Below are 13,032 nucleotides of genomic sequence, written 5' to 3' on the forward strand. Positions count from 1 at the left end.
GCCTGGGGGTGCCGTTACACAAACACTGGCACAAATACAGGTACACACATACTCAGGCTCAGACATACACAGGTACAGACATCCAAATACACAGAAATACAAAAGACAGGCACACAGGTGCATACTCAGATACACACTGGCACACATACAGACACACAGATACACTTACTGACAAACATGCAGACACACACATACAGATAAACAGACAAACACACTCTGACATATATACAAATACACACAATAACACACATACAAATACATACACAGACACACATACAGATACACAGACACACACAGATACACAGAGGCACACACTGACACACATGCAGATATACAGACACACATACCAAGAGATACACATACAGACACACTGACACACATGCAGGTACACAGCTAAACATTCAGATACACAGGATGACACTCATATAGATGCAAACATTGACACACACAGATACAGAGGGACACACACTGACACACATACAGACACACATACAGGCAGAAATGCTTACAGAATGAGACACATACAGACACACAGATACACATATAGACAGATGCACACACAGATACACAGACACACATGCATATACACATAAAGACAGATAGACACAAAGAAACATAAACAGAAAGATAAACACACACAGATATACATACAGACAGAGACACATACAGACACACAGCTACACATATAGACAGATATACACAGATTCACAGACACACATGCATATACAAATACAGACAGATACACACACAGAAACACACATACACATACAGACAGATACACACATAGATACACAGACACGTGCATATACACATACTGGCGAAAGGGACCTCACCACTGGTTTTTGGAGGGGCATGTTTGCAAGCCTCTTGCCCTGTGACTATGGCCCCTGGAGTGAATTGCCATTTAAGCAGTCTATTGGATTTTTAAAACACGTTTTCTGCCCCTTTAATTCGATGGGGAAATGTGCCTGTTCCCCTCCCCCTTTTTCCTGTCCTTTTGTTCTTCAGCAGGGCGTTGTCCCAGGTACACTGCCATACCAGGTCAAACTGGCTGCTTTGTCCCTCCTCAATCTCTCATCAGCCCTTGCAATTCTTTAACTCCATGGCGATCCAACTGTATTCGTGGGATCTGAGCGCTTTTCGAACATATTGAGCGCTCAGATCCAAGCTATCTGGGGATATGTTGAACATATAGGTTAAACATTGTATTATATGAGTTATGTATTTTTATATAGTTTTGTAACAGTTTTTGGACTTAGAGATAATTGGCTTACCACAGCCGATTAAGCCAATTATCTCCAGGATAGAGGAGAAGATAGACCGGCCGCACAGCCTAAATCTGTGGAACTGTTTTGGGCATGAAAGCCATGCTTGCCGTCAGTCAAATATGACTTCCATAAAACTGTTGAACCCCTGCTCTGATCTGGGTGATCTTTGGATATGCTGTTCACCCAAATCAGGGCTATCCAGGGATGTAGGATTGTTTTGTGGTGTTTCTGTGTTTTGGGTAAAAACTGTATATTTTCTGCCTGGGATAATTAAGTTAGCCCATTGGGTTTAGTAATTATATCACAGGCAGAGGGGAGGGTTTGTGTGCATTAGCTGGGAGTGTCTGACTGTACTGTATTGTGTTGACTGACTGTTGTAACTTTGTGTCCTGTGTACCACAAGGTCCACGTGGGTGGTAACCTTGTCGGAAAATGTGTATATAAGAAACAATAAAGCCTCAGTTCATTCTGTTCCTGCTTACACTCCAAAACGGTGTTTTCACTGGAGTCCTGGATACCACCTTCCATGTGGAGATATGCTGATTGTCATTTGACTTCTTGTAAGTGCATTTGTACCAAATAAATGTGTTACTTTTGTATAATATGCACAAACAAATGTATCTGGTAAAAATGCACTTACAAGAAGTCAAATGACAATCAGCATATTTCCACATGGAAGGTGGTATCCAGGACTCCAGCAAAAAGCAGGAAGTATTCCCAAAGTGGCATATGCAGGTAAAAACAAACAACATAAAAAAAATGAATATACAATAACAAGTCCTACGCATTTCGTCATATCGGGACTTCCTCAGGAATGGCTAAAGAATGTCTGTTATCATCACAAACAACACCCTTGCACACCTGCAAAAGAAAGCCTCACTCTCTTTTCCCTCCCTATCTCATTTGAGCCCTCACTGCTGTCCCAGACTTCCCATATTTCAAATAAAGTCTTGATATATATAACCTCCCTCTCTTATCTATTCCCCCTCTCTTGATCCCTGACACAGCTTAGAGTATGTGTATACTCTGAACCAGTGAGAATGGTTTTCTTGGGATCATTTGATTGGACCACACGAGGACCACAGTGACATTGGATGTGGTGGTAAAACCACCACAGGGAGCTTCACTTCTTGCTGGATTCCAGGTAAGTTATTGCCTTATTTTGCAGGTTTTTAAGTGGAGGGACCTAATAATGTTTCCCAATAGTGCATTCAAGATTTAAGAAAAGATTATTTAAAAATTGTTTGAGTAACCCATTATATACAAAAACATATCAAGAAATGTATGAAAAAAAATGTTAAAGTGTTTACTGTGGTCTCCTTCAAATAACTCGTTTAAGTTCTGATATTTTTATCTAATTCAGACTTAGATATGTCCAATTGCTCCAACACCTTACAAAAGATTTATAGATCAGGTTGATGGGTTTTACGGTCTCTCGATTATTAGTCCTTTATCTGTCTATTTTAGACTTGTGTTCTAATTACAACATCTGATGCATTTAGATAATCATCTCTCTCTATCTCCATGTTAACATGATGAATGAATGTTACAACAGTAGTGAGAAAAAATTCTACATCTTAGCATTTTTCTCATCTAATTTTAAATACTTTACTTTCCTTGGGATTCTACTGATGTACCTGGTGACTGTTCTTGGAAACTTAATTATTGTTATACTTGTCATCTGTGTCGATCAGCTGCACAACCCAATGTACTTCTTCTTATGTAATCTTTCCATTATAGACATTGTTTATATTTCTACCACGCTTCCCAAACTTCTCTCCATCACATTAACACAAGACCACAGCATCTCTTTTCATGGCTGTGTTACTCAACAATATTTCTTTTTGCTCTGTGTTGATGCTGAGGTTTTTATACTGACATCCATGGCCTACGACCGCTATATAGCAATTTGTTTTCCCTTGCAATACTCTATGATCATGAAAAAAATAGTATGTATTACAATGGCCACATGTGCCTGGCTTATTGGGATGTTGAATTCACTTTTGTATGCAGTGCTCACATCCATGTTATCATTCTGTTATTCTCATGAAATCAACCATTTCTTCTGTGAGCTGAAAACAATGATGAGGCTCTCTTCTAGTGATATATCAAGCAGGGAAACACTACTTTTTTGTGAGTATCCATTTATGGTATTTCTTCCATTCATAGTCACTGTTATTTCTTATGTGTATATCATTGCCACCATATTGAACATCCGATCTAGAGATGGAAAACTCAAGGCTTTCTCGGGATGCACCTCCCATCTCACCACTGTTGCACTATTTTATGGTGCTGGTATCTCCCTGTACCTGATGCCAGAGTCTAACAATTCTCAAGAACATAACAAGACAATCTCATTGCTTTATGTGGCCATTGTCCCTATGTTAAACCCATTGGTGTATAGCCTGAGAAACAAAGAGGTCTTGGGATCTATCAGAAAAATATTCAACATCAAGGGATAAGGATGAAGAAGTAAAATGTTTCTCAAAAATAAATCATGTAATTAATATAATAGACTTTATTTTAATTATAACCCATTTGTGATCATGTTGTTATGCTATATGCATATTGAAGCAGTTGTTACAACAAGATATAGAGATGGCCTAACAACATTATAATGGGTAAATCTAAATTCCTCCAGTTTGGAACTGTTCAGTTATGGAATCAGCACTTAGTGACACCACTCTGACTTTATGTGGTCTTCCGCTTTGTGGCCGAGTTTCTGCTGTTCTTAAATGCTTCCACTTTCCAAAAACACATTTTGCCATGAACGCAACCTACTTCAAGAGTGTGCGTGATGTAGTTGTGGTGGTTAAAGTGTTAAAGTTCACTATTTGTCTGCACTAGACTGTAAATAATGATAAAATCCCCCTCAACACCACCCACACTTAAACATAATAATAAAACTATTACTATTTTAAAGCTGCCACCACTAAGACAATTTTTAAATGGGGTGCCTTGGTCCCCCAGGTAAATCAATAATAAAAACCCACCAAATACAACTTAGCACAATATCTAAGGAATCGCAAAATATTAACTAGTCTCTTCAGGTAACGTGATTCTTTTACCAGGCAAAGGCAAAACTTAATAAAGGAATATTTATTATGAGAAAAACAAATAGTCACAGTGCATACAAAAAATAGATGATAAACAAATTATTTATACCAACAACAGATACAAACAAAAGGGATCAAATAACACAAGTCCTAAATCACTTACTCAGGTTTTCAAAGTAAAACTTCTGCCCAGGGGGTCGCTGGCAAAAATGATGGTGACTTACTTCAAAATTAGATCTTGACCCCAAGCAAGTACTTGGCATATTTCAGTTTCATTGAAGATATACCACTGTAACCGCAGCTGGTTCCCCTATTTACCACTATAATGTCTTAAAGCATAGAACTTAGCAGGGCTAACCATACATATATCTTAGTCATAATTTTATATAGTTAGTAAGAGATCCTCTATTTAAAATATATAAATAATTGTGAATACAATATAAAATAAGGATTGTCTTGGAAGCAATAAGGTTTTGTCTTTTTAGATATTTATTATATCAAAATATAAATATAGACATATAAAATCCATTACAATAATTTATAGTAGATGTAACGGCACCCCCCAGGCATAAAAAGGGGTAAAGGGGGCGGGGCCGGGCCGCCGAGCTAAGCGGCAGTCATTCATGCCAGCTCCGGCTCTGAGCCACCAAAAAACACTTAAAATGCAGACCCGAGACCCCACCAAAAAGCCCAGGAGCACGGCGGTGTGTCATACGCCGCGCCGGCAGCATACTTGGAGCACGGCAGACACACGAGGCCCATACACCCGCGTGGTAAGCAGAGGCAGCGGAACGAGGTGACAGCGGGTGAGACAGGGAAATCGTCCCTGCCCCGCTTCCCCCCCCGGCCAGTGGGGGTGATCCCAGCCCATGAGACCAACCTTCGGAGGCTGGAGAGGGAGGCCCACACGGCAAAATGCCCCTTCCCGCACAGAGACAAGATGGCTGACGCACATGCTGCAGGGGACCGCGCTGAGACACCTCGGCCCCCCCGGCTTGAAGGATCCCACGGATGGACCCTGCTAGGCGGCAAACTGGTAGACGAGGAGCTGGCCCTAACTCCTGGATTTGGTGGTGGGTCCAGGGGAAATAGCCCCCAGCTCTGTGAGCCCTGTGGGGCCGGGGCGTGCGCCCCCCCCGGCGGACCGGTGGCCGGGGGGGGGGGGCGCACCGGTGCCATGCATGAGACCGGAGCAGGGCGAGGCGCAGCGAGGCTGGAGCTCCACTGAGGTTCCGCAGGAGCTGGGGAGGTGCAGGGGACAGGTGACCCACGAACTTTCAGTGCAGTGCAGTGGAGCCTCTCGCTGACAGACAGGAGCATACCTTGGGGGGGAACAGAGGGGGGTTTGCCATGATGGGGGCGCCGGGAGGACTCGGCTGTGGACTACCTGCCCATCATCTATACCCTAAACCTATAAACCAGTTATGCCTATACCACCCAGGAAAACGACAAAGCCAAGCTGGACAGTCTCCACACACCGGGCGCTAAAACACCATCTCCAGCGAAGTGACTCACCTTTTTTATCCTCAAAGGATTTGGATAAAGATACACCTTATTATTCTCTTGCGTGACATGCTACACCACAACAGCATACAGCTGAATGCATCCAGGGTCCTTGCCCTGGGTTCCAGGGCACACATGCATTGTGCATCGAGGTTGTTAAGCCAGAAATCAACTGTTGCACAGCCATCCATTTATGTCACGGTTTAATATGCATGTTGTGTACATATAACTGTTGAGTTCATTTGTCACCAATTTATGGGAACCCATGTACAATTAATATAATTTGTCTGTTTATGCATTCCTTTACCAGTATCGCATCAATAGCTAAGGCATACATCAGCCCTTTTATTATATGATGGCCATTTCTTTCAACACTGCATTAGTTTGCCTATATACTTCATTACATGTATTGCATGATCAGCTACAGTTTACTTCAGATTGAAGCATTATAGGATGTTATTGCCTCCATTTTGTTTCATATATACAGAGCTCTTGCTCCAGACGCTCTGATAATTATTATAGCACTTAGTATTTCTTTTTTTTTTTTTTTTTAAGCATAAAGTTTGACGCACACATTAGCCCTATGCAGACTGGAACCATTACGTAACGCACATCAATGCCCCAGTGTAAATCTTAAACCTACATACTCAGGCTATATCTTACCACGCTTATCAGCGTCCTGTGCACTGGCCACAGATTTACTTAAAATCACTGCACAACTGAGATACTGCGACATAATGCACTGGGTTCCCTGATGTTGCAAAGCGCAAGAGTTTAAAAAAGTTGTAATAACAAGGGTCATCTATACACCGTGAAGGCAGCAGGCTTACTCGAATGTTAACCCATCACGCACATTAACTTCAGAACATCATGCCTTAATACCCATTACCTACAGCACATCCCTGAAATCTGTTAGAGCCAAACTATATTATATCTTATGCTGCATTAAATGAAATGCCTGCAACACGTTTACATGGTCGCATATATTGGCAATTGGAATCACATGATCATTAAGCCCCGCTAACATACACAGCTACGAGCCGCACGGCCCGCCTCTTACCAAGTTACTTGCTGGCACATGCCGACACCAGATTACTTACAGGCTTCATTTGATGCTGGTGAATTTATAGAGTTATAAGACTTGGTACAGTCATAAATGTAATTACAGAAGATTTAATGCCTGATGACAATAATTCGCTATACTGTCACAAAATAATAGGCCTCTGCGTAGGCAACTGTAAGCTTCTCATCATTGTGGAACTGTGCCTGACTTGTTTTGTGCTTAAAATAAAAATAATTTAAAAAGGGGTAAACTGCCGTTTAGTAGATTTTCCCCTTCCAGAGACACAGGCACAGCTACTGCAGAAACCCAAACTCCCGAACTGGATACAAAATAGCACTCCACCTCCCGAACTGGAACCTCACCAATAGCTGCTAGCAGACGAACAAGAAAAGCAGATAATCAGCTTACACTCCTGGCAATCAGTCTCTAACAGCATACAGTGAATCCCCCCAAAAACGAGACAGAGCTCCGTGTTGAGAGTCAAGCAGTGGTCTGTTTAATGGCACCAAAAGAACCTTCTTTTATGACAGTTTCCCTTAGGTAGGACCACCCACAGGGTGTTACAAAATAACCAATCATACACGTACATTTCAAAAGACACTCCCAGCATTTACACACAAAATCCTCCCCTCTGCCTGTGACACAATTATGTTACACAATGGTTTAACATAATTATCACAGACAGTAAAAATACAGTTTTTCCACATACCCTCTAACTAAAACCATACATCCAATCTCCATAAAAATTACATATTTAAACTCAGCATACTTTAAACATAAACACTCTCAAAAATCATACAAATCCCCCCAGTAGATAAAAAGATGTCACACTCCATACTCGTGACCCAATATAAAGGACCACAATCCCTTCCCATGTAGTTACGTTATGCCATTCATGTTTGGGCTTGTTTAGAAGATGATGTTTGTCCCATTCTAAATATAATAAAAATGAGGCTTCATTATTATTATGTGGGTATTTATTCATCTTTCTTTTGGATATGATACTTAAACACAAGGCTAATGATCATTAACAAATCAAAGAAATCCCCTCATCAATGAAAAAAAGGTACAGGCCAAATGGCTGAAGCCAGGCATCAGACTTTTCAAGTGTAGAATCTCACACCTTGCAGTGCCTTGATTAATTCACATCCATATGGTAAAATCTTTTTCACATTCCTATGCCATTCACACTACCCCTTCTGTCATCTGACCTCTGTGGGGGTTCCAGCTTTAAATAGATGTAACACCTTTTGACCTCCATACAATCAAATTAACCCCTTTTGACATTGACAATACCATCTTTGCAAGGCCAGCAGGTCCTTAATGCAATACACAAATTACATTAACAGACAATATTTCATAGTCTGTTAATATACAGTTAACCATAGAATAACTAGCAGGGATAAAAGTTCACAAATGGACTTATTGTAAAGGTGGCATCCTATCACCACACTTGAATTCACTGAGCTCTTCAGAATGACCAATTTATTTTACAAATGTTTGTAAAGGTAGACAGCATGGCTAGGTGCTTGATTTTATACACCTGGTAATGGGTCCGATTGAAACACCTGAATTCAATAATACATTTGTGTGTCTCACTACTTTTGTCCATATAGTGTAAGTGCTGATAATAAATATATTGTAACACTGTCTGGCTAGCACCCTATATGCTGATTCTAAACATATAACCTTGGTAACTAATTGATATTTTGATAAAGGTTTGCAATTTACTTTGCCAAGTGTAAATTGAATTCCAACTTCCATTCTGAGCCTGCAGACATGTGCATGCTTGACAATTTTCTTCAGTTGGCTCCTGTAACAAAAATGAGCAGAGTCACATGCATTCATTGACCCCAGGAGATTTTCCAACTTCCCTGGTACAAATACTGGGTGCCTGGAGTTCAATTCTCCTGTTTTAGACTGTGTATGTCACTCACACATATGGTTCATAAGCAGTAATAATGTCAAGACATACCAAAATTTGACAGAGCAGGACATAAGAAACGAGACTGTTCTGGCAAAGTCGGGAATGTTGGGAATTACCACAACAGGACAGTCATAAATATGAAGGGCAAAGGTTTAAAATAAATATCAGGAAGTATTACTTTACTAAGAGGGTAATGGATGCATAGAATAGCCTTCTAGCTTAAGTGGTAGAGGTAAACACAGCGATGGAGTTTAACCCCTTCAGGACCGCTGACGGTTCAGGACCGCTGACGGTTCAGGACCGTCAGCGGTAAAACGTGCGTTTGGACCGCTGACGGTCCTGAACCGTCATAACGGTCTGGGGCTACTTACCTGATCGCCGTCGGTCCCACGGCGGCGATCAGCTCTCCTCCCGGTCCAGGGGGGTTGCCTGTCTGCCCGGGTAGTCTCCCCTCGGCAGATCAAGACCCCATGGCGACGTGATCACTCGATCACATGACCGCAATAGGGGTCCATGTGTCTGCCTGCAGGGGGACTGTCTGTGCTGACAGGCAGTCTCCCTGCATCTGTAAAATCATAAAATAAAGTGAAATAAAATCAATCAGTGTAAAAAAAATAATAATATGTGTATATATATATGATATATATACATGTATTATATCTATATATACCTATATATAATATAGGTATATATATCATGTATATATAATGTCATATTAAGTGTATTTTTATATTTATATATACGTATATTAATATAAAAATACACTTATATTTAAATTACACACGAATATATACAATATATATAATAACTATATATATGGTATATATATATTATTATAAAATACAAATAATATGTTAATAAAAATAAATAACAAAAAATAAAAATAATTTGTAATATTTAAAAAAAAATTATATATATATATATGCAATTTTATTCTAACAGTATTTTGATATTGATATATATATATTTATATCAAAATACACTTAGAATGTAATGATATATATATCTATGTATAAATAAATAAATAAAAATAATACGAAATATCCATATGTCCACATACATAATTACATAAATAATTTCATAAATATACACGTAGACATCAAATATATAAATATGTATATATATTAAAATTCTACGTGCGTATTTATGTAATATTTTTACCTAATTAAGTAATTTTAATGATTGCAATTTGAGGGACCTGCCTGCCAACCCAGGCCGAAAGTCCAGATAATTTAATTTGCTAGCACTGTGTTTAACCCTGTAACTTTCTATGACACCCTAAAACCTGTACATGGGGGTACTGTTTTACTCGGGAGACTTCGCTGAACACAAATATTAGTGTTTCAAAACAGTAAAACATATCACAGCGATGATATTGTCAGTGAAAGTGAAGTTTTGTGCATTTTTCACACACAAACAGCACTTTCACTGAGGATATTATTGCTGTGATATATTTCACTGTTCTGATACACTAATATTTGTGTTCAGCGAAGTCTCCTGAGTATAACAGTACCCCACATGTAGAGGGTTTATAGTGTTTGTGAAAGTTACAGGGTCAAATATAAGGCTTGATTTTACTTTTTTTTTTTTATTGAAATTTGTCAGATTGGTTTGGTTGCCTTTAAAAGCGTATGGTAGCCAAGGAATGAGAATTAGCCCCATGATGGCATACCATTTGCAAAAGAAGACAACCCAAGGTATTGCAAATGGGGTATGTTCAGCCTTTTTTAGTAGCCACTTAGTCACAAACACCGGCCAAAGTTAGTGTTTTTTTGCATTTTTAACACACAAACAAATATAAATGCTAACTTTGGCCAGTGTTTGTGACTAGGTGGCTACTAAAAAAGACTGGACATACCCCATTTTGAATACCCTGGGTTGTCTACTTTAAAAAAATATGTACATGTTAGGTGTGTTTCGGGGATTTATGACAGATAACGGTGTTACAATGTCACTATTGATACATTTAAAATATATATATATTGAAACAGCAATTTCCTACTTGTATTTATAGGCCTATAACTTGCAAAAAAAAGCAATAAAGCATGTAAACACTGGGTGTTTTTAAACTCGGGACAGAATTTTGAATCTATTTAGCAGTTTTTTTCATTAGCTTTTGTAGATAAGTAAAAGATTTTTCAAGTAAAAGTCCAAAAACATGTTTTTTTTTAAATATTTCACCATATTTTATTATTTTTTTAAATACAATATATGACATAATACAAATAATGGTATGTAAAGAAAGCCCTTCTTGTCTTGAAAAAAACAATATATAACTTGTATGGGAACCGTAAATGAGAGAGCGGAAAATTACAGCTAAACACAAACACCACAAAAGTGTTAAAACTGCTCTGGTCATTAACGTACAAACATCGCAAAAACAGGCCGGTCCTTAAGGGGTTAAGCATGCATGGGATAGGCATAAGGCTATCCTAGATATAATATAAGGCCAGGGATTAATGTGAGTATTTAGGAAATTGGGCAGACTAGATTGGCTAAATGGTTCTTATCTGCCATCACATTTTATGTTTCTAAAACTGCTTCATTGAGCTAAAGTTGTTTTGGTGACTATAGTGTCCCTTTAATATTTTTGGATAAATATTTATAATCATTTAATAGAAAAATATTTTCTTTATATATTTTTAAATATTTTCTTTATATATTTTTGATATGTTGATATATTTCTTATGTTTTAAAAATTTGAAAAAATCATTTCAAAACAATTATCCAAAAATATAATTTGAAAGCGTATCCAACAATATTAAATCAAGGCCAAAGTTTTACTGAGCTCAGACACCAATGCAAGAGATTCTGATAGGCTTGCTCGTATTAATATTATTATTATTATTATTGCCATTTATATAGCTCATTAGGGCAGGAAATAGCAATCAAATAAGGTGGGAGTGATGCAGAGCTGGAGGAGAGACTAAAGTGCTGCCCTTGAGGAGAGAGCAAGAGACAGGTATGTGAGGTAGAAGTTACTCTGGGAGACCATAAGCTTTGCTAAAGAGTTGGGTTTTAAGGCACTTCTTAAATGATTGAAGACTAGGGGAGAGTCTGATGGCTATTCCATAAGAAGGGAGCCGCCCGCAAGAAGTCCTGCAAGCGTGAGTTGGCTGTGTTGGTGCAAGCAGCGGACAGGAGAAGGTCACGAGCAGAGTGGAGAGACCGAGAATGGGCATACCTATGGATCTGTGAAGAGATATAAGAGGGGCTATAATTGTTCAGTGCTTTATAGGTATGGGTTAAAACTTTGAATTGACTCATATAGGATACAGGAAGCCAATGTAAGGACTGACAGAGGGGTGACTTGTGAAAGGACCGACTAGAGAGGAAAATCAGTCTGGCGGCAGCATTCATTACAGACTGCAGCTGGACACTACGGCTTTTGGGAAGACCAATTAGGAGAGGGTTGCAATAATCCATGCGGGAAATTACTAGAGCATGGACAAGCTTCTTGGAAGCATTTTGTGTAAGAAAGGAGCAGATGCGAGCTATGTTTTTAAGATGGAATCTACGGGATTTGGCAACATATTGGATGTGAGGATCAAAGGTGAGGCCAGAATCAAGTATGACGCCAAGACAGCGAGCTTGCAGGGATGGACTTATGTAGATACCACTAACTTGAAGGGAGAGCAAAAGAGGAGGATCAGTATTAGGAGGATGAAAGACAAGGAGCTCAATTTTAGAGAGATTGAATTTCAGAAAGCTGGAGGACATCCAGTCAGAGATGGAAGAAAGGCAAGCAGTGACACGTTGCAGGACCACAGGGCAGAGGTCCGGGGAGGAGAGATATATCTGGGTATTATCAGCTTAAGGTGGTAGTGGAATCCAAATGAGGTAATAAGTTTGCCAAGAGAGGCAGTTTAAAGAGAAAATAGAAGGGGACCAAGGACAGAGCCTTGGGGGACTCCAACCGAGACAGGATGAGGGTGAATGAGCGTTAGGAGAGATAAGAGGAAAACCCACGAGAGGACAGAGTCACAGGGACCGAGCAATTGAAGAGTTTGAAGAAGGAGAGCATGATCAACTGTGTCAAAGGCAGCAGAGAGGTCAAGAAGAATTAGTATAGTGGCCTTTGGATTTAGCTGCGATTAGGTCGTTAATAACTTTGACAAGAGCAGTCTCAGTAGAATGGAGAGAGCGGAAGCCAGATTGAAGAGGGTCAAGGAGAGTGTTGGAATTGAGAAAGTGAGACGTACAGGTAAAGACAAG

General features: G+C 39.5%; 1 protein-coding gene across 1 annotated transcript; it reads left to right on the forward strand.

The window, feature by feature from the left end:
* Positions 1-2,803: 2,803 nt before the first annotated feature.
* On the forward strand, positions 2,804-3,730 carry LOC134601763 (olfactory receptor 1G1-like). Its single transcript, XM_063446263.1, has one exon. It carries the CDS (start codon positions 2,804-2,806, stop codon positions 3,728-3,730), a length of 927 nt encoding a protein of 308 aa, XP_063302333.1.
* Positions 3,731-13,032: the final 9,302 nt, after the last annotated feature.

This window comes from Pelobates fuscus, chromosome 3 (assembly GCF_036172605.1).
Source record: "Pelobates fuscus isolate aPelFus1 chromosome 3, aPelFus1.pri, whole genome shotgun sequence".
Taxonomy (NCBI): Eukaryota; Metazoa; Chordata; class Amphibia; order Anura; family Pelobatidae; genus Pelobates; species Pelobates fuscus.